Below are 21,113 nucleotides of genomic sequence, written 5' to 3'. Positions count from 1 at the left end.
CAAGTAGAATTTCAGGACCAGCCTACTTTGTTAGACTATGACACTGTATTTCATTCTATATCTGAGCACCTTTTCATGCAGATCTAGGAAAGCCATCCGCTGAACTACAGGAACCCTCAGTGACTGTGGTTTTGCAGGTGTTTGGTTGTGTGTGGTCAGCAGGGAGTTTGTTCAATGTTTAGCTTAGAGCTGGGTCGTGTAGATTAGTGTGAAGGTGGCTTGAGCCCAATCTTGGGAGTTCCTTGTATTGTCTCAAGGGTATGGGTGGATCTGGTAAGGGTTATGCTGTGGTCCACCTATGCCCATAAAACATGATGGTCTTTGTTCCTAATTAGAAGTAGTGGGTTCTTGTTCCACCATCACCACTAAACACAGCAATGCCTTCTGGATACTGCACCTGCCTCGATGCTTGGGATCTGCGCCCATCTTGCTCACCTTGGCTTTGGGACCAGCTCCTCCGGGACCGGAGTCCAGATGGACTCGGGGGACTTCTGCTCCCTGAAGCGACCCTCAAAGACGGATGCAACCTGGTCCATGTCGAAGGCACAGACCGCCGATCCAGGGATACTGCTCAACGAGAAGAAAGACAACGATGAACGAGAGAACAGTGCTTCACAATGCAGAGAGACGAGAAGAGTCGAAGAACCTGCCGGCGGTGGCAATCGATGGTTCTGTGCATTCTTTGTACATCAGTCACTCTGAAAGAACAACAGTGGCCCCTTGCAGACAGAATACTTAACCAATCACACAATCGCAGGTCAGTCCATTGTGGGGAAGCTCGTCCAGCTCTTAGGACCAGCCCATTCGGGGGGCTGCACCTTTCTTTCCAAGCATCTGTCCACTGAGTGGTCTTTGTCCAGCCAATACTATCAGAAAGAGCAACTAGTTCCTTTCAGTACCAGATACCTAAAGGGGCCAATGTAGTCCCATATAGAACAATACCAATATGGCGACGCTCGTCTAGGCCCTTCAGAAGCACCATTAAAAGGAGGGTTACACACTGCTGCCCAGACCCACCCCCTGTGCAGAAGCATTCCCACAACCCTGGACCTGGAAATCAGCCCGCTACATGGAGGTTGGTGCAGTGTTACTCGGACTCAGCCCTCTGCTGGAAAGCTTACCCAGTCCCCATCCAAACTGACCTCCTCGCGGAAGCTTGTCTACCTTGGGATTCTACCTCCTGCACCAGGAAGATGGTCTGGTCCCCTCAGAACCAGGCTATTGTTGGAAAGTTTGTCTAGTAATCCTCAGACTATAGCCATTACCCCTCTGATCCAGGCTAGCAGGAGAAAGCTCATCTCATCATCCTCAAATCCAGCCCAGGATGAGGACAAAAGTCTTTGCATCCCTTAGAAACAAGCCAGGCAAGCCCATGTCACTAGAGATAGGCTGGCTTTGTCCTTGTTCGTCTCAGAAGCCCAGGCCACTAGGGGCAACATGACTCAGGCCTTGGTGACATTAGAAAACCTGGATACATTACACCAACTGGTACTTTCCTGGGCGACCACGGCTCATAAGGTCTGCAGCGAACACTTGGCTTAATCGTGGGCGTCCACCTGTGCAACGTGGCTCAGTCTGAGGTGGCACAAGACACCCAGGTCACCAGAGAAAGCCTGGCTCCGACATGGGCACCTTCAGAAGCCCAGGTGACCAGAGAAAGACCGGCTCTGTCCTCGTGACCCTCGGAAGCCCAGGTGACTAGAGCCAGTGCGGCTCAGTCCTGTATGAAACAGATACCGGGTGGGTATGGGTAGCCTGGTTTGGTCATTGGTGGCATTACAAGATCAGGTCCCATTAGACAGTAGAGACACCCTGGCTCAGGACATTGAACCCTTGGTAAACCCCTCACCCCGCGGTAACCTAATTAATAAAACACAACCCAGCACTGTTTTTGACCAACTAAAGCACAGGCCTCCTGGCTCTGTCCTGGGAGACCACAGATTATCCTGTGATACCAGAAATTCTGGTGAAGTCTTTTCCTTAGGTGCCCATGTCACTAGCAGAGCCTAAGACCTGGGTACTTGCAAAGGCCCTGATGATCGGCACACCCAAGCCTTGTCCCCGGCTACTGAGAAGCGCAGGTTACTCGTACAACCTGGCGCAGTACAGGGTCACCGGAGAAAGCCTGGCACAGTCCTTGGTATCCACAGGTCCCAATAGTTAGAAGAGATGGACTGTCTCAGTCCCAATGACCCCACAATTCTGGCCACCTTTGACATCTCAGCTCGTTCCGAGTGACCTCAAGGCTTCATACCTCTGAGGAGAGCCCAATTTCTGAAAATTAGTGGCAAAGTAGGCAAAGGCGGGTTGGTGGGCACAGGGCTGGAGAGAGGGAGACGTGAGCTGGGCGAGGGCGATGGAAGATGCGCAGTGGGTTGGTAGGAGGGCACGTGTGTTAGATGGGAGGGTGATGTGTGTAACAGAGGATGCTGGGCCACGGTTGGGAGCTGCCAGTGAGGCGGCCTCATGTGTCCAGGCTGCTTACTCATGGAACAAGCTCACACTGAGCACAATACTTAGAGACTGGGGCTGTTCACTCCCCCAGCCCACACTGCCACCTGCCAGTGATTACAAATCAATCTTGGCCACAGGGGGCTTCCTCTGAGTAATTGGTTGAAAAATACTGCTGGCATTGCCTGCCCAGAATCAACAGAAAGGTTGTTTTTCCCCTTATTTATAAACGTTCAGAAACAACATGGGGGGTGAGGACAAGGTAGACATTAAAGGCATTTTCAGTAAATTTCCATAGAGCTGATGTCCCAGGAGTGAATGTATCACTAGGGGGGCGATGTTCTTTGAATAGCAAAGGGGACATTTAGGGTTTGGCGGGTTGTATGCCATCCTACAAGAGTAACCAAAGCGTGTTCTCCGCTGCTCTGGCGAACTACCACCCACCATATTTAGAGATCGCCGCCTTCACGTATGTCCTCTGAAGGTGCTGTGTGTTTACATAATGGCTGTTATTTTTCAGGCAGCCGATCAGCAAACCTTTTTGTATTTCAAAAGCAAAAGCAAACTCCCAAAGCGGGAGTTTTTAAAATACACAAAAGATAATGGCCTTCAAACCCCTGCAGTTTTTTTCCCCAGGGTGTGGAAGTCAATTTCATTTTTATTTGTTCAGGTCTGCCAGACTTGTACTGGTGGTCCTGAACAGGAAAAAATATATGTCGGAATGTTCATCCTAAACAGGGATAGCCTGAGGTTCTTAGAGGGATGGTCCAATGTCAGTGGAGCTGTTGGTGTAAGGTTTCCACCGACTTGGAGTCAGAGGAGACTCCGCCACCAGAACCATGATGGTTCACAATACTCAAGATAGAGTGGGCGGACTGTCAGTTTGGGGAAAGGGTACTTTGTCCACCAAATGATAAATAACCCCCAAAGTGTGTAGAGTGCCATGTCTGTAGAGTTTCCAAATTCGAGATTGTTGATATCCATGTCCGTAGTGGGACAATTACTCTAGAATGTAAATGTCCCCATAGTATGTATCTTCCGAGAAGTTCGATGCTGAGAGAGTCGATGCCTATATTGTGCCTCAGGATATATTGACCCTTTGAGATGCCAATGGAAATTGACCCTCCATCCATCAGAGTGAACCCAGGCTGACACTGATGCACCCCACGTAGGCAGGAAACATGATTATGCTTGGCAATACTTTGTAATCTTTAACTACTGGTACCTTCAGGGGCACCATTCATGCCCGAACTGCTCGGACATATACAACAAGCAGGTCTTTCAGTTCAGAACGCATTCTTTTAAATGTCAACAATAAGGCGTTACAAGCTCTACAATCAATGATAAGTCTAGATACAAACCTTAATCAATTCTTGACTCCCCAGCTGGGGAATATCCAGAAGGCAGACCATGGGATCTAATCAAAGATCATATTGTTCATGCCAATCACCAAATCAATTCTCGACTTCTGAGATGGATCATGTCTACGGATGGGAGGCGCGCTCAGCCCACAGCAAGACCTATTACCGCACTGCCAGGGGTCAATTGTCAAAGTCTTTCTGTGATGGAGACACCCACGTAATCAAGCCATTACCTAATTACTGGGAGGCATTAAAAGAGCTGCTGATGGGAATGATAATTACCTTTGATCGCTTAACCCAGGCAGAATCTGAATAGGCAATCTTGTGTTAAAAGGCTTCGTGTCTCAGGATGGATCCCGGCGGTATTCAAGCCTTATTTGGAAATTCAATGGTGATGTGCGCACCTTTGGGATGTGGTTAATCTGCTCAAGAACTCAAGATCGGAAGATGCGTAATGAAGCACCGTACCAAAGTCATCCAACATCGGCTAAATGCAGAGGGACAACAAACTTAGGTGCTCCTATAGGACCCAAGCGAACAAATCCCGTTCATGCTATACCCCGTGGGCAGGCTGATCTAGTGTTACCTTGGCATGTGCTGGGTAGCAACCTAGCTGATATACTCTTATTACGTTGCTAGAACTAGCCCGATTGGAGATTATCCACTGTACGAGCCCTTCTCGAACACGAGGAAGGTATAAGTTAGAACCTCTACTACCAGAATAATGTCAGAATGTCATCTGGCTTTATTAATTAGTCTACACCCTACATGTAATATTCCTGTAAACAATATTTAGGTTATATTTATGTCAGACAATATTTCTGTATATGATATTCTAATTTCTGACATGCAACCGCACAAATTGGCCTCTTCCTGGGAAGGCACAGGTAAAGATCATATATGTCAGTAAAAGGCTTCTTAGGATCTGGGAGTAGGGCAACCAGTTTACCATATTTACTCATGACTACTGTTTCCCATGTGGTGTAGTCAAACCAATATAAATACATTTCAGAATTTAATGTAAAATAACCATAGGAGTTTCTTATAAAAACCAAAAGTCTCATTTCATTTTAGCTGGAAAGTAATGTCCAGGCACGTATAGGTCACCAAGGTCGTTATCACCCAAAATTAGTATTTCGTACAATACCTCTACCCCGTGCGGATGAACAACCAGTAGCGGTGGGAAGGCTCGAGAAACAGTGAAGTTTGGCTTTTCCAAATGTTTAAGATGTCACTAACTTTACAAAGTTTTACAAACAAATTGTGGGCAAAAAAACGTCAAAAGCTAAAAACTTGAATTGTTGTGGAAAACCTGTAGTGTACAATGGGTATGAGGGAAACAAGACACTCAAAAGCCTTAGCCTACATTAAAAAAAAAAAAAAAAGTCTCCAACATGCAGGTCGCATTTTGTCCCACAGTCTGATTGAAGCAATTCTTTCCTATTGCTGCTGACATCACATATGCTTTCAGTATTAGCATTTAAATCTTCTTACAATTGGACAACAACAGAGAGAGCCAACATAATGATTTAAATGCTTAAACCACATTTCCAATTGGCTAAAAAAACTTCCTTTACCTAGATGGAACTAGAAGAGAAGTCTTACCACGTGGCGGGGGCTTCACAAGCTTCATTTTCAAAGGGGCAATAGACTGAGTTCCCCACTATCAACATCTCAGAAAGTAATTAATCTGGGAGTAATGTGAAATGCAGATCTCTTATTCCCTACATAAGTCATTTGCAGTTGGTTGTGTTGGCCTTGCATTCATTCTCTGAAAGATCCTGACACTAACACGCAATGCAAAACAACCAATGGGTTCAACTCACAAGAGCCTTGTCATGGTTGGCTGAACTACTGCAAATTTATCGATACAGTGTGTTAAAAAAAACCATTTTAGCATCTTATAAAGACTGCGGCATCATTCAGCTACACGCCTTCTCAACCTCTGGAAACATGACCAGGCAAAGCCGGACTTGAGAACCATCCACCAGATTCCAGCAGAATCCGACATTAAATTAAAGCCCTTCGCACCATCCACAAGACCTACAGAAACAAAGGAGTGAGTAGCCATTGATACCTAGCGGTACATTAGATTCTGGCCAGGGACCGTCCGGCAGTGACTCTGCGTCTCACTCCATAACCATCATTGAAATGCGGGAAGACCGGAGGGAGGTCCCTGGATCTCATGGTTCCATACTGTGGGATATCCTGGACCTCAGCCTGAGAGCTGAGCCTGACCACTTTCTGTTCAGAAATATCACAAGCCCTGAACTCTTTCCACAGGCTTTTATCTGGTCTTTGGGGCCGACACAAATAATATTGTGTAAAGATGCTTCATGGTGCATTGACTTTATTCAGCTAAATTCTACCTTTTCTACCACGGCTGCCGGGGACACCATTGTTTCCTTTCATAGCGCCGTATTATCTGGAGGAGCGTAAGTTTTAGCACTTTACAAACGGCCTTAATTGCTACATAAGTAAAATATTTTCTGTACTATTATCTTGTTGCAAATAAAGTATTGCCATAGTAACAAATTTGTCAATTACGGAGAACTTTGCTGGTCGAATTCTAATGTTGCATAATAATTTTGCAGGCAAAACCTACAGTTATCGATCACAGGTGTCTACGCTGATCGACTCCGGTACACCTTCAAAACCTATGCATTGACCACGGCTATTGCTGGACATTAGGAAAACCTGGCATTGGGCATTCTGAGGATTCTTCCACTGCCCCGTAAAGGATTAAAAAAATATAATGGGTTACTGTTAATGATTTGACTTGTGGTCGATTTCCCAATCAAAATCTTATTCTATTTTTTTTCTGGTTTTTGTAAGTAGTTTTATTACTTGGAATTCACTTCATATTCTGTGCTACGTCAACTCCTAAAACTGTAAGTAAGTGAAAGGAGAAGGGAATACACATAAACATCCATTCCAGAGGCATTTGTACAAAGCCAGGGCTTGCTTTTTTGTAGCACCGAGGATGGTGTAAGACATCTACAGACTACATTTCCTGTCCTCCTTTGAGGTCACTTCCTCTTTCAAACGCTTTCCCAAAAGGAAGATGACGTGAGATACGTGGACAACATTAAAAACAAGATAGATGGAAGGAATTGATGATTCTGACAAAAGTATAATGCATTAATTAACATTAAGGATATAATTAATTTTAGGTTTTACGTAATTCTTAAATCCTGATTATGTTTAGATAATAGTTCATGTGTGCAAACAAAAACCTTTTGACTAATAATATCTCTGTGAATCTTGCTAGAAGCCATACAGTGCCTAGAGTAGATGAGCTCGTAGCATGAGCTACACAAGCTACTCATTCGCAAACTCATTCAAGAAAGAGATTAGGGCAACAATCTGCACTATAGTCAGTCTCTCTTCCAGTTCTAGTCCAATACTCTCTACACCCTGCGAAGTCACCTACCTGTTGGTGGGCGTGGAAAAGACAGCCAGGACCATTGGCCGCCCATTCATGTAGACGATGTCGGTCACGGCTTGGATGACGTTGAAATAAAAATGTGAATCCCCTGGAACAGAGCAATTGAGTCTCGCCTTGAGAAACGAGGTCCACTGTTTCTCCAGGACACGTTGTGATCCGCCGAGGTCATTCTTACACACACGGGCCACGCGCGATACCACCATCTGCAACCAGACAGACACGGTTCAGAAAATTGGGGTAACCAGAGACCAGAACTTTTAGGGTAGGAAGCAAAGAGCAGGTAATAGGACCTCGTGAGAACCAATCATTAATGTGATACAGTTTATTATCTTTGGAAAGCAACAAGAGGCCAGGACGATGGATGTGAAAGAACGGAAAACAGAAACTAAACCATGAAAAATAGAAACCAGAAACTTCATGATCTGGAATAATCAGAATCCAGACCATCACGGGATTCAGCATATCAGATATGGGAGAAATCCCAGATTTAAACTTTAGTAACAAAGATTGGGGGGCAACCTAGGGCCATCTGAACTTGGTGATCAATTATGTCATAGGTACAAGCTTCATCACACTAAATTACTGTAGAACAAAATTACATAAAAATTGATCGATGAGACAATGAGAAATAACATCAGACCAGTATGAAAAGATAGCTGATTTGGAGGAATAAAATGAGAACACAAACTTTGTTAGTAACTTGAGAGCAGATCCTGGGTAATAACACCAAAACCAAAACAGGTAGAGTGGAAAAATGAAAGATCATATAAGGAGGAAAGAACTACAAATCAGGCAATCAGATCAATCAAAGACCTGATCATGAGGAATACCATCAAATCAGATCATGGTGAAAAATCAAAGATTAATTCTCCGCGGAAAAAAATCAAACCAGAACATGTGAAACAATATAAATCTGATTGCAGTGGGAAAAAACAAAGAAATACCAGCTAGGGGAAAAATCATAGATCTGATGTTGAGGTATAAAAGTAAACCAAACACTAAGGCTCATATTTATACTTTTTTAGCGCCGCATTTGTGCTGCTTTTTGACGCAAAAAACGGCGCAAACTTACAAAATACAATTGTATTTTACAAGTTTGCGCCGCTTTGCGTCAAAAAGTGACGCAAATGCGGCGCTAAAAAAGTATAAGTACAGGCCCAAGTGTTACAGAAGACAAACTCAAGAGGAATAGCATCACACCAGGCCATGCGGCTCTTCACTAGAAGAAGCTGAAGGCATCCGCTGTGGTACTCTGTCTGACCGCTAACTGGATCTCAGCCGAGAAAGCGCCTAGAAGTGATTTACCGTGCATCAGGATTCTACAGCACTCCACACTCTCTCCCACTCCTCACGCCACAAGGCGGAAGGAGAACTCTTACCTTTTCAAGGTAGTTGTACTCCACGGCGATCTCCCTGAAGAAGAAGTAGATGTGGGCGCGCCATGCCACCGCGTGCACAAAGAAAGGCTCTATCAGGACAAAAGCAAGAAATAGCAAAATCAGTGCAACAACACAAGATCAAGGTTGTACTAATTTGTTCTGATCTCTTGGGTAGGCCTAGAAGGTGGGATGTCAACAATCACCCGGTGACAGCTGATGGTGGCGTTGAGATCTTGGTTAGGAATTATTCGAAGGATGCAGCTTTCTTTGAACTCAATGTAAAGAGGCTGGCAATGTCCTCATCCGAAGAGGATGAGAGGCAGGACCAATCATATGATAGTGCAATGAGGGAAGAGATGTCCTGATGTGTGGACTCTTCAGAGGGAAGTTATTTATCTGGATCAGCATTTAAGGAAGAGCGAGGTGTCTTCTTGGATGTTCCCCAATTTAAGGAGGCGGGAGATGCCCTTATATGAGGAGGCTTTAGAGGAGGGCCTGCAGCCCAGTTTAAGGCAGCAGTAGATACCATGACCTGAGGAGGATACAGAGGTCGGGTGTTTATTTGTTACCCCAATCCAAAGAAATAGGGGATGTCCTTGCCTGCCGGATCTTCAAAGGAGCGGCACTCATTTGCAATCCAATTTAAGATGCAAGAGATGTTCTGATCTAGGAAAACTTCAAACGAGTTTTAATCTCTAATACAATGTAAAGAAGCAGAAGATCCCTGCTCTGGGTTGTGCTGAGATTAGTGGCTTTTATCTGTAACCCAATTCAAGACAGATTTGCATGCGTGCCCCGATTCCTGCGACAGTACAGACAAGCAAAAAAACAATGGAAGGGAAAACTGCCCGGGATCAGCAGAAAATGCAGGACTTACCTTTAAACCACTTGGAGTCAAATTTGACAGTCCGCAGGGTGGGGCTGTCCCCCAGGCTTCGATAAATGACCGCGTCGATGGCCAAGAAGTCTGTGACGGTGGCGGTGAAGAGCATGCCATCTGAGGGGGAGGATGGGGGGAGAGAAGAGATGGTGAGAGAGAACACAGAGAAGGAAAGAGCAGGGGAAGAGAGGTGGAGAGCGGAAAGGGAAAGAGTGGATGGAGATGAGAGGGAGGTGCAGCGACGTGGGTGGACAGAAGATGGGAATATGAGGGGCACGTGGAGAAGAAAAGATGAAGGTAATATGGGGAGCGGAGGGTGAAGGAAGGGGAAAGGGTGGAGATGAGAGACAGGAAGCAGAGAAGGGAGAGAGGGGTGGGATATAGAAGGGGAGGGGAGAGAAAGGGAAAAGAGAGGGAAGGGAAGAGAATGAAACACGGAGAGACAGGGGGCAGGAGAGGGACAAGAAGGAATGCCAAAGAAAAGGGAGTCATGGGAATTAAGAAAGGAGTGAGATGGAGAGAGAATTAAAAACCACGAGGAGAAAACAGTGTAAAAAAGAATGGAGGGGTCAAAGGGCACAATATGGGGGGAATTAAGATGAAAGAGAAAAGGATTGAGAAGATGAGAGGTGGAAGATGTCCAAGAAAGTCAGAGAGGTCAGGGGGGCGGGGAAAGGGAGACATCAGTTATAGGGTGAAGGAAGAACAAAGAGAGAGTAACTCATTCATAGGACATGTCTGGCATAAATTCTGTTAGCACCCGCTGCAAAATACAGATATGTGCTCAGCCAATCAGGAGTCTTTATTTGCCACATTCTTTCGCTTGTTAATCGCGGTTAATTGTCTTCCACCCAAATTAAGAAAAGTGGTCTTGGCTCTGGCCCTTGACAGTGTGGTGGGCATGTTACAGCTCGTGTTGCCCTCGGCAGAGGGTATTATTGCGCGAGCAGCCTGCTGATTGGAGTTTTGCAAGTGGAGAAGCCAATCAGATGTCTTAGAATGCAGCACATGCGGGGCATTGTAGATGGACAGGAGAGGAGATGGTGTCTTCATGAGGTCACAACATTATTGACATCTGAGCCAGCCAATCACTCGGTAGTATTCATTCCCTCCTTTGTGGGCCTCCTCCTGAAGCTCAGAAGCATAAATGGCTTGAGCTCCGATAATGACTGTTATTGAGTGACTCTGCCGTAATTAATGTTACTATATAAGAGTGCCTGCTTTAGTCACTGCCTGTATGGCAAGGCAGTGGCGTAACAAAACTTAAGCCCCACACCCTCTGCAAAGTACCTGTCGGAAGCCCCCTCCCCCTGGACCCAGTCAGGGGCCTGCTGCCCGTGCACAGTGCATGATGGTGCCCCCTTGAGCTTCCCCCGTCTCCCCCCCCCCACACACACACAGCGAGGGCTGCGGGGGCCTTTATTACGCCACTGTGCAAGGCTAGCAATCATTCCACAGAACACTGGGGGGAAGTGGGGGAGGGGGGGGGGCGGGGGGGCAGGCAGGCTGAGTTCTCATGTCAAAGGACACGGTCTGCTAATGGAAACGTGTCCAGTGGTCCCGGACGTAGAGCGCCCTGTCGGACAGAGGGCAGGTGTGCACGAGCTCCTGGCAGAGCCCTGTGTGATGTGGAACCGCCATGATCTGGGCCCAGGCCGGGTGCTCTTGATGGGGAGAGGTGTGTTAAGGGATTCTGGCACAGCACAATGTGTGATGTGATACACATCAGTCTGGGCTCCAGGCACAGCCAGTGTGATGTGGAACAGCCATGATGTGAGCCCAGGCCAAGTCACTCTTGTGAGGGGCACAGGCGTGTTAAGGGATTCTCGGACTGCTCACTCTGGTCCCGAAGGCACCGGATGAAGGGTGATTTGGGAAACTTGTCCTGTGGGTGCAGGTGGCACAGTTCTCTGTGTGAAGTGGGGCAGATCTGTATGGGCTCCTGTCAGAGCCCAGTGTGTGATGTGAACACGAGTGACATGGGCCCAGACCAGGGCACTCAGGGCTTCTGGCACAGCACAATGTGTGATGTGGGACAGGCCTGTATGGGCTCCTGGCACAGCCCAGTGTGTGATGTGGGACAGGAGTGACATGGGCCCAGGGCACCCAGGGCTTCTGGCACAGCACAATGTGTGATGTGGGACAGGCCTGTATGGGCTCCTGGCACAGCCCAGTGTATGATGTGAACAGGAGTGACATGGGCCCAGACCAGAGCACTCAGGGCTTCTGGCACAGCACAATGTGTGATGTGGGACAGGCCTGCATGAGCTCCTGGCAGAGCCCAGTGTGTGATGTGAACAGGAGTGACATGGGCCCAGGCCAGGGCACTCAGGGCTTCTGGCACAGCACAATGTGTGATGTGGGACAGGCCTGTATGGGCTCCTGGCACAGCCCAGTGTGTGATGTGAACAGGAGTGACATGGGCCCAGGCCAGGGCACCCAGGGCTTCTGGCACAGCACAATGTGTGATGTGGGACAGGCCTGTATAGTCTCCTGGCAGAGCCCAGTGTGTGATGTGAACAGGAGTGACATGGGCCCAGGCCAGGGCACCCAGGGCTTCTGGCACAGCACAATGTGTGATGTGGGACAGGCCTGTATGGGCTCCTGGCAGAGCCCAGGTTGTGATGTGAACAAGAGTGACATGGGCCCAGGGCACTCAGGGCTTCTGGCACAGCACAATGTGTGATGCGGGACAGGCCTGTATGGGCTCCTGGCAGCGCCCAGTGTGTGATGTGGGACAGGCCTGTATGGGCTCCTGGCACAGCCCAGTGTGTGATGTGAACAGGAGTGACATGGGCCCAGACCAGAGCACTCAGGGCTTCTGGCACAGCACAATGTGGGACAGGCCTGTATGGGCTCCTGGCACAGCCCAGTGTGTGATGTGAACAGGAGTGACATGGGCCCAGGCCAGGGCACCCAGGGCTTCTGGCACAGCACAATGTGTGATGTGGGACAGGCCTGTATGGGCTCCTGGCAGGGCCCAGTGTGTGATGTGAACAGGAGTGACATGGGCCCAGGCCAGGGCACCCAGGGCTTCTGGCACAGCACAATGTGTGATGTGGGACAGGCCTGTATGGGCTCCTGGCAGAGCCCAGTGTGTGATGTGAACAGGAGTGACATGGGCCCAGGCCAGGGCACCCAGGGCTTCTGGCACAGCACAATGTGTGATGTGGGACAGGCCTGTATGGGCTCCTGGCAGAGCCCAGTGTGTGATGTGAACAGGAGTGACATGGGCCCAGGGCACTCAGGGCTTCTGGCACAGCACAATGTGTGATGTGGGACAGGCCTGTATGGGCTCCTGGCAGCGCCCAGTGTGTGATGTGGGACAGGCCTGTATGGGCTCCTGGCACAGCCCAGTGTGTGATGTGAACAGGAGTGACATGGGCCCAGACCAGAGCACTCAGGGCTTCTGGCACAGCACAATGTGGGACAGGCCTGTATGGGCTCCTGGCACAGCCCAGTGTGTGATGTGAACAGGAGTGACATGGGCCCAGGCCAGGGCACCCAGGGCTTCTGGCACAGCACAATGTGTGATGTGGGACAGGCCTGTATGGGCTCCTGGCAGGGCCCAGTGTGTGATGTGAACAGGAGTGACATGGGCCCAGGCCAGGGCACCCAGGGCTTCTGGCACAGCACAATGTGTGATGTGGGACAGGCCTGTATGGGCTCCTGGCAGAGCCCAGTGTGTGATGTGAACAGGAGTGACATGGGCCCAGGCCAGGGCACTCAGGGCTTCTGGCACAGCACAATGTGTGATGTGGGACAGGCCTGTATGGGCTCCTGGCAGAGCCCAGTGTGTGATGTGAACAGGAGTGACATGGGCCCAGGGCACTCAGGGCTTCTTGCACAGCACAATGTGTGATGCGGGACAGGCCTGTATCGGCTCCTGGCAGCGCCCAGTGTGTGATGTGGGACAGGCCTGTATGGGCTCCTGGCACAGCCCAGTGTGTGATGTGAACAGGAGTGACATGGGCCCAGGCCAGGGCACCCAGGGCTTCTGGCACAGCACAATGTGTGATGTGGGACAGGCCTGTATGGGCTCCTGGCAGGGCCCAGTGTGTGATGTGAACAGGAGTGACATGGGCCCAGGCCAGGGCACCCAGGGCTTCTGGCACAGCACAATGTGTGATGTGGGACAGGCCTGTATGGGCTCCTGGCAGAGCCCAGTGTGTGATGTGAACAGGAGTGACATGGGCCCAGGCCAGGGCACTCAGGGCTTCTGGCACAGCACAATGTGTGATGCGGGACAGGCCTGCATGGGCTCCTGGCAGGGCCCAGTGTGTGATGTGGGACAGGAATGATATGGCTCGGTCAGAGCACAATGATGGCTTGTTAAATGCTTGTGGTGCAGCACACTGTGTGATGTGGGTCAGGTATTTAAGACACATGTGGCACAGCACACTGTGAGATGTGGGGCACATGTGCTACATGACTGGTGGACAGAAGTGGGGGTCAGGTGTTGAAGGGGGTCACTCAATCGTTCTAACGGTTCTTCGGTGGTCACACTCGCACACGCAAGCACACACGGCCACAAAGACACACACACACACACACACAACCACACGCTCACACTTATGTTACCTGCAAAGAGTGCGATGTTGGCATGCTTGGGGTCAAAGGGGCTTCGGGCCATGCCACTGATGTTGTCGCCCAGCGGGTCGAGAGTGTCCATCTGAAGAGAGACAGAGAGGGGCAGTGAGGGGGGCATGAGGGTGTGAAAGCAGCACACCCACAGTGAAGTTTGGGGTACAGACGCAGTGTTGTTTCTCAGACACGCACAAACACTGAACCTTCAGTTTCTGGGCCAACAGGTCTTCCAGCTTCACTCGGTGCTACATGGGTGTGTATTCTATAATATGAAGGGACCAAGGCCTTTCATCTCTGATGTCAATGCATGTGACCCTTTATTCTGTAATCTCAAGGCACAAATGGTTTTATTCTATAATCCCAAGCACATATGTTATGTTACACAGTTTATAGAACGCATGGATACCCTCGGGTTTCCCAGCGCTAATGGACCCTAACCACAGAAAGGATGAAGACGACAAAATAAAAGCAGACCTAAAATAACAATTTTTCAAGGCCTTTCGAAACTCCAGTTCTTGATCCATCAACCGAAGTTTAAGGGGCAGCGAGTTCCACAGTTTGGCTCCTAAAAACATCAAAGAGGACCCACCCCATCTAACTTTCTGTATTTTTGGTATGGTTGCTAAAGCTATCGTAGCAGATCTCAAGTAGTTCTTAAGGAGCGCAGGTCCTCTGTCATGCAAGGACCTATGGATGTGACATAGGGCCTTAAATTTGATCCGTTGCTCAACCGGCAACCAGTTCAAGGACACTAGCCCAGCTTGCACAGATAATCTTCTTGGGATGTTCAGCAGTAAACGAGCTGCGGCATTTTGAACTCTTTGTAGTTTCTTTTTCACATAGACTGGGGAACCTAGGAAGAGACCATTCCCATAGTATAGCCTTGAAAGAATGATGGCCTGTACAATAAGTCTTCTAGCCAATGCCGGAAGGATGACAAAGACTTTCCTGAGAAGTCTCAGTAAGGCGAAGTAAGTTTTAGATATATTCCTAGCATACAGGTCCAATGTCAAAAGGGGATCCAGACTGATTCCCAAGCTCTTAACTTGCTTTTTGGAAAGAGGGAACTCACTAAGTGCCAAAGGACAAGTGTGAAGGATTCCAGGCCGTGGTTCTGGACCCAATATCATCACTTCTGTTTTCTCCTCATTTAGTTGTAATTTACTCTGGGTCATCCAGCTTGAGACCGCTTGCGTGCATGTGTGAAGAGCGGCTCCTTCTGAAGTCTCATTGGCCGAAAAGGAGACCACCAGTTGGGTGTCATCAGCATAAGACACCAATGCTAACCCAAATGATTCCACCAAGGAGGCCAGGGGAGCCATATAAATGTTAAACAGTGTCAGGCTAAGGGCCGAGCCCTGAGCGGCACCGCACCTACATTGTAGTTTGTATGATAGGAACAAACGTTCTAGGACCTGAAAGGATCTATCCTGTAAGAAGGAAGTAAGCCAGGCAAGTGCTTGTTCCTTGATTGCAATCTCACTCATTCTCTGAATCAGTACCTGGTGGTCTACAGTATCAAATGCTGCACTCAAGTCCAGCATAATGATCACTGTGGTAGGACGCTGGACCAGATATGGCTTTGTCTAGAGTCTGTTCTATGATATGGAGGCTCATATGCCTTCATCCTATATTGTCAAGGCACAGAAGCACTTATTCTGTCATCTCAAGACACAAAGGCCTCCTGCTGGAATCTCAAGGCACAAAGGCCTCGTTCTGGAATCTCAAGGCACAAAGGCCTTGTTCTGGAATCTCAAGGCACAAAGGCCCCGTTCTGGAATCTCAAGACACAAAGGCCCCGTTCTGGAATCTCAAGACACAAAGGCCCCGTTCTGGAATCTCAAGGCACAAAGGCCTCGTTCTGGAATCTCAAGACACAAAGGCCTCGTTCTGGAATCTCAAGACACAAAGGCCTCGTTCTGGAATCTCAAGGCACAAAGGCCCTTATAATCCCAAAGCTCAGAGGCCCCTGTTCTAGAATTTCAAGACAGCCATCTATTTATTCTGCAATCAAAGCACAGAGGCCCTGACTATCGCCTCAAGGGATACAGGCCTCTGTCTACAAGCTGAGGGCACATAAACATTCACCATATAATCCCAGGGCACATATGCCTACGTATTGAAAAAAAACGAATTCTATTATCTCTTTGTATACAGGCCTTTAATATATAGTCCCTGGACACAGCGGCCAATCTAACGCATTCATCCCTCGTTTTAATTACCGATTCCCATGTGATGACACAACTTTTGTAATCTTCTTTTTAAAAATAATTCTTTGCAGAATCCTAGCATAGTCTACCCACCCTATTTGCTGTATCGGTAATTTTGCTTACAGAGTTAAATTACATCAGCAGACTAATTTGATGAGGGCTATTACACCTCAAACAGGCTCATTTGTATTAATTAGAGTTTGTCTCTTCAAATGTTCAGTATTGTCGCTGGAAATCAACTCCACAATTCACATACTGCCTGCGGGGTCCATGGGCACTCACCCTACAAGCTTGGGCCGGTCAGTGTCTTACAGCAGTGTGCCAGTAGGGCGCACTGACATGTACACCCCCATTTGGGCACAGCACACCTACATTCTGTCAACAGAAGACAGGGGCACGTATTTGGCGGCAGTAGATGGAAAGTGCCCCCTTGCAGTCTCCTCAAAGCACTATTGTCTAAGCACAGAGGGCACCGTACTCACGCTGTAGTTGGCACAGACGGGGTTGAAGGCGTTGGTTCCGCACACGAAGAGGGCACCCTCGTTCCGCACCAGGAGCACTTTGACAAAGTTTCTACACTCTGCCTGTGAAAGGAACACACAGAAGAGACATGAGTGCAAAGAACCACTGGGAGGGGAGTCGCGCGCTGGCCTCGTGTCAAGACACCAGGGGGATCACCAGCAGCTAACACAAGGGCCCAGGTCTGGCCCAAAGTGCTAGGGAACATCCACGCCACCTGGGCCCCACCACAAAACAGATCATGGTCATTTTAGCAGAACAAGGACCCTGTGGAATTTTCGAACCCTGAGGACCTCTTTTCCATGCCGCACCCCCATGTGTAGTAGCATTTTTGTTGAATAATTTTATAATAGACAATAAAAGTACATATTGAGAACCAAAAGGGTGTGCAATAAACCTAAAAGGTGGGGAAAAAAAGATTAACAACGAATGGTCCCTTTAAAACTGTTCACGATTTAAAATACCAGAAACTTAGTATCCCACATAAGACTTGAAAAAGCCGCCATTGTGTACACAAACTAAAGAACACTTAATCAGGGCTGCGAAAATACTAAACATCACTCAGGATTTGTTCCCCCTAAAGTAGACGCGACGTTGATCATGTTGGCAGTTTGTACCAAGAGCCATATATTTCATTTTACAAAGTATTAGGGGTGGGGAAGCCAGCAGTCAGAGAAAGGAGAGTCGAAGCTGAGCCAAAACCCAACGCAGGAGCCGGGACAGGAAAGAATTCACCGTGAAAGTGACACAGCAAACGTCATGTACACACGTGGTAAAGAGCCTTATAAATTAATCAGAACTTATTTAACGCTTGCGTGTCGCTTTAGTACATTAGATTACATCACTGCATTGACCTCTGTTAAATGTAATATTTTTTAAACAAACTTTTCCCCATCTCTATCCTCTGGTAACACGGCGACGAATAAACTACAGATTTCAGTTTGTCATGCGCACTGTATGCCTGGAGACTATTAATTCAAGCACAAGATGTCCTCAAACAGCCCAAAACACTGAACCGAATTCCCACAAAGTGGTCTCAGATATGACACCAAACCAAGATGTGGCAGAGTGAGGTATAGTGATTTGTGCAAGATCACACAATTTGATCAACAGAGGAATCGGTGATATGTACCCGGTTTCCGTGTTACTTATGCAGTTGGGCCACTGGGTGGAAATGTCCGCCCTGCTCCCTTTTACAACCAGAGGACAGTGCTTTATATCCAATAATGCCACGACCACCAGTACACTGTGCTCAGCAAATACGGCGAAAGCCACGTGAATTAATTTAACTCGTTCTTTCTTGAAAAAAAAAAAAAAAAAAAATATAAGGGACTGAAGAAAATCAATTTTATGCCAATATCACTGCATTCACCTAACTTGATAAACAGAGAAGAGGGACAAGGTCCTCGACTCAATGATGCCAGTTACATGGAGTGAAATTGCACTGATCTCCCACGAGGCTTTTTTGGCCCTTTTGTAAACTGTAAACACAGCCTATGGTCATTGGAGCACTCAACATGAGCACCATTCACACTACACAAGGTCAGATTGTTTTTGCAGGGGGAGATTAACTGATTTGCCCAGGAGCACAGGATGTTGAGGGGACGCCGGGATTCTAAACTGGTTCAGCTGCACTAAAGTCGGCAGCTCTGGGAGTAAAGCCCCATTCTCTCCCGTTGTTGTCGGTTTACAGGTGTTCAGTGAAGTGCTTAATTTTTAAGAGATTGAGTGCTGGTGCCCGAAGTTTTACCCAGAAGTCCCCGGCCGGTGGAATGGAACGTGGGTACACTGAGTAGCATGGCATGGAGCCCTGAATGCATCCAGGCCTCTTCAATCCACTGCCAGGCACTCCCTCCTCTCACCCCACTCCTGCAGGTCCCTGCTTTCTCCCTTCCTGACACTTTTCCATCATTCTCTCCATCCATCTTTCCTTTTGTGTGTGCTTTCATTCTTTTGCTCTCGGGAAATGTCCGATCAGGAAAAATACGTTTAAGTACCGATGGCTGCCACCGGCTCAAATTAAGCACTGGCTCAGTGAGACAGGAATTGTTGCTCAGCTGGAGACATACACACAACAGCAGAGAGACACCTCTTTAGAGTTTGTGTACTGATTAGTTTTGTCTCTAATGGTTTTCCTCTTTTAATGTGCTTTGGAGGAAAAGGTCGGTATGATGGATGCTTGGCTCGGCTCTGTTTTGGCTCTACAGCCCCAAGGGGACATGAGTCGAACCAGAGCCAGACATCAGACACGAGCCAGGCTCGGTCCTTGCTTATCTAGCCCAACTCTTCAATTCATCTTCTCATTCAAGTTCCCTAAGCGTTCAGTAGATTCAAGTGTCTTATGCGGCACGATTAAACAATAAATGTGAATATTTGACCCTACCTTAATGTATTGGACGACAAACATAACACGTGCTCTTGTTTTCTCCCGTCTTTACTCAGACGATGGAGCGCTCTGTGCTCTGAATAAACCTGCCAGTTGGTTACAAATTGTTATATTGGCCTGGAACATGATTTAACTCTCAGGGATTCTTGTTAACGCATGCTGTTAAGTTCGATTCAATATATGGCTGTCTGTTGCCCTATAAAATGTCACAGTGTTTGCTGTACAATTACATCTTTAACTGGGGAAGCGTGAAGGGCCTGCATATTAAAACACTTTTTCACTTGAAATCGTGTGGAATTAGTCAAGTCCTGACAGATAGTTAAGGACAGTTGGAGAATTCTTACAATAGGGCTATGTAAGGAAAACAGGTCTAAGATGTGTCCATGTGTGATTTTTTCACCCAAATTCAATTTTTTAATTTTAATTTCCAATTCAATTTTAGGGTTGCAATGTATCATTCTACGTTTCCTTTGTTTTAAAATGGGAATTAAAAGCCTTTAGGTATATAATTCATAACATTAAAAAAAAAATGTAAAATGCAGCAGCGTCTGTTTCATGGCATCATCAGAGGGGCCAGTATAAATACGACAACTGGTGATGCGTTGCTAGGACACCGCCATCTCCGAGACCCCTGTTGCCATGCTCTTGGCAGCATCCTGTATCCCAGCACCTTCTTAGGTGCCCTGTGTGTTCAAGTTGAACATCACACTAGCATCAACAAAAACCCAAAACATGGGATCTTCTGCAGCTTCCTGCTCCGCTAAGATCCTGGACTCAAGCACCGCCCTAAGAATCCCAAGACCCCCCCACCTATCCCCCCTCAAGATGCCCTCTCTTTCCAGTGAGCCCCTGTGAATGAAACTCCCCGAGATCCTATCCTTTAGCGGCGCCCTGAGACACCCTGTTCTAGGGCTCTCTGTTTTGTTTATTTATTTAAATATTTATTTACTTATGCATTTTTATATAGCGCGGACATTGCCCAGAGATGCTAGAATGCTTTAAAGTGGACGTATGTTGTTCTATGGATAGTTACAGAGGGGCAAAAATGACCTAATATTACCAAATACAGTTACAGAAGGTCACGGTTTACATAATGGCGAACCATTACATAAAAGGGTATTGTACCAGCACTGTACGGCAGTGTAAGGTTGTAAGCCCCTGATGAAGTGGAGGTTGTGTGCTTCTGTGCCAAGAGGTGAGCGAGCGTGTTCTCCCAGGATAGGATTAGCTGCAATGTCTCGGCTAAAATATCGCTAAAGCGTCTTTCAGCTCCATTTTGAAGGTCGTCAGCGAGGTGCTAGGTCATGGGTTTGGAGGTGGTGAGTTCTGAATTCTGGTTGCACTAGCCAAGAAGGCTTAGACTAGGTCTAGAACCTCCTGAAAGCTTGAGTTTGCCAGGTAACGGGGAGTGGATGTGTGTAGGGTCTTACGGGTGATGCGAGCCATCTTGTATTCAGCAATGGGCGCCCACCGAGAGAGACCGGCATAAATGTGATGTGGTCATTCCTTTTGGCCCGTAGGCGAAGCATACTGCCCAGTGCACAATTAATTTCTTGGGGGGGGTGGGGCGTGAGATAGATTGTGGGGAGACCAGTCAAAAGAGAGTTCCAATAGTCGATTCTGGAGAGCACCCGTGTATGATTGAGAGATTGCACACCTTGCTCTGGCTTGTAGCGGCTGTTTCCCCAGAGATGACGCAGTTGATGATGCACATTTCTGGCCATGGTGCTGATTTGAGACTCTGTTGAGCTTTTTGTCTAGGATGACTTCTTGGAATTTGGCACTGGCAAGGATGGTGGGTTTACGGTTGACCAGCTGGAGTGTGACCATCTAGGATTGTAACGGAAGCACTGTACTGCAGTATGTAGTTTTGGAAGGGTTGGCTTTAGGTG

General features: G+C 47.8%; 1 protein-coding gene across 1 annotated transcript in view; it reads right to left on the bottom strand.

The window, feature by feature from the left end:
- The window catches only part of SEMA6B (semaphorin 6B), a 289,073-nt gene that overhangs the window by 53,386 nt on the left and 214,574 nt on the right, over positions 1-21,113 (bottom strand). The window contains exons 6-11 of the mRNA XM_069215814.1: positions 16,799-16,900; positions 14,101-14,191; positions 9,517-9,636; positions 8,640-8,728; positions 7,246-7,463; positions 436-567 (exon numbers count right to left, since the gene is read on the bottom strand). Coding sequence (XP_069071915.1) covers positions 436-567; positions 7,246-7,463; positions 8,640-8,728; positions 9,517-9,636; positions 14,101-14,191; positions 16,799-16,900 — 752 coding nt within the window. The remainder of the gene's footprint in view (positions 1-435; positions 568-7,245; positions 7,464-8,639; positions 8,729-9,516; positions 9,637-14,100; positions 14,192-16,798; positions 16,901-21,113) is intronic.

This window comes from Pleurodeles waltl, chromosome 12 (assembly GCF_031143425.1).
Source record: "Pleurodeles waltl isolate 20211129_DDA chromosome 12, aPleWal1.hap1.20221129, whole genome shotgun sequence".
Taxonomy (NCBI): Eukaryota; Metazoa; Chordata; class Amphibia; order Caudata; family Salamandridae; genus Pleurodeles; species Pleurodeles waltl.
The sequence above is the reverse complement of the archived record's forward strand: the minus strand, read 5'-3'. Positions and strand labels throughout refer to the sequence as shown.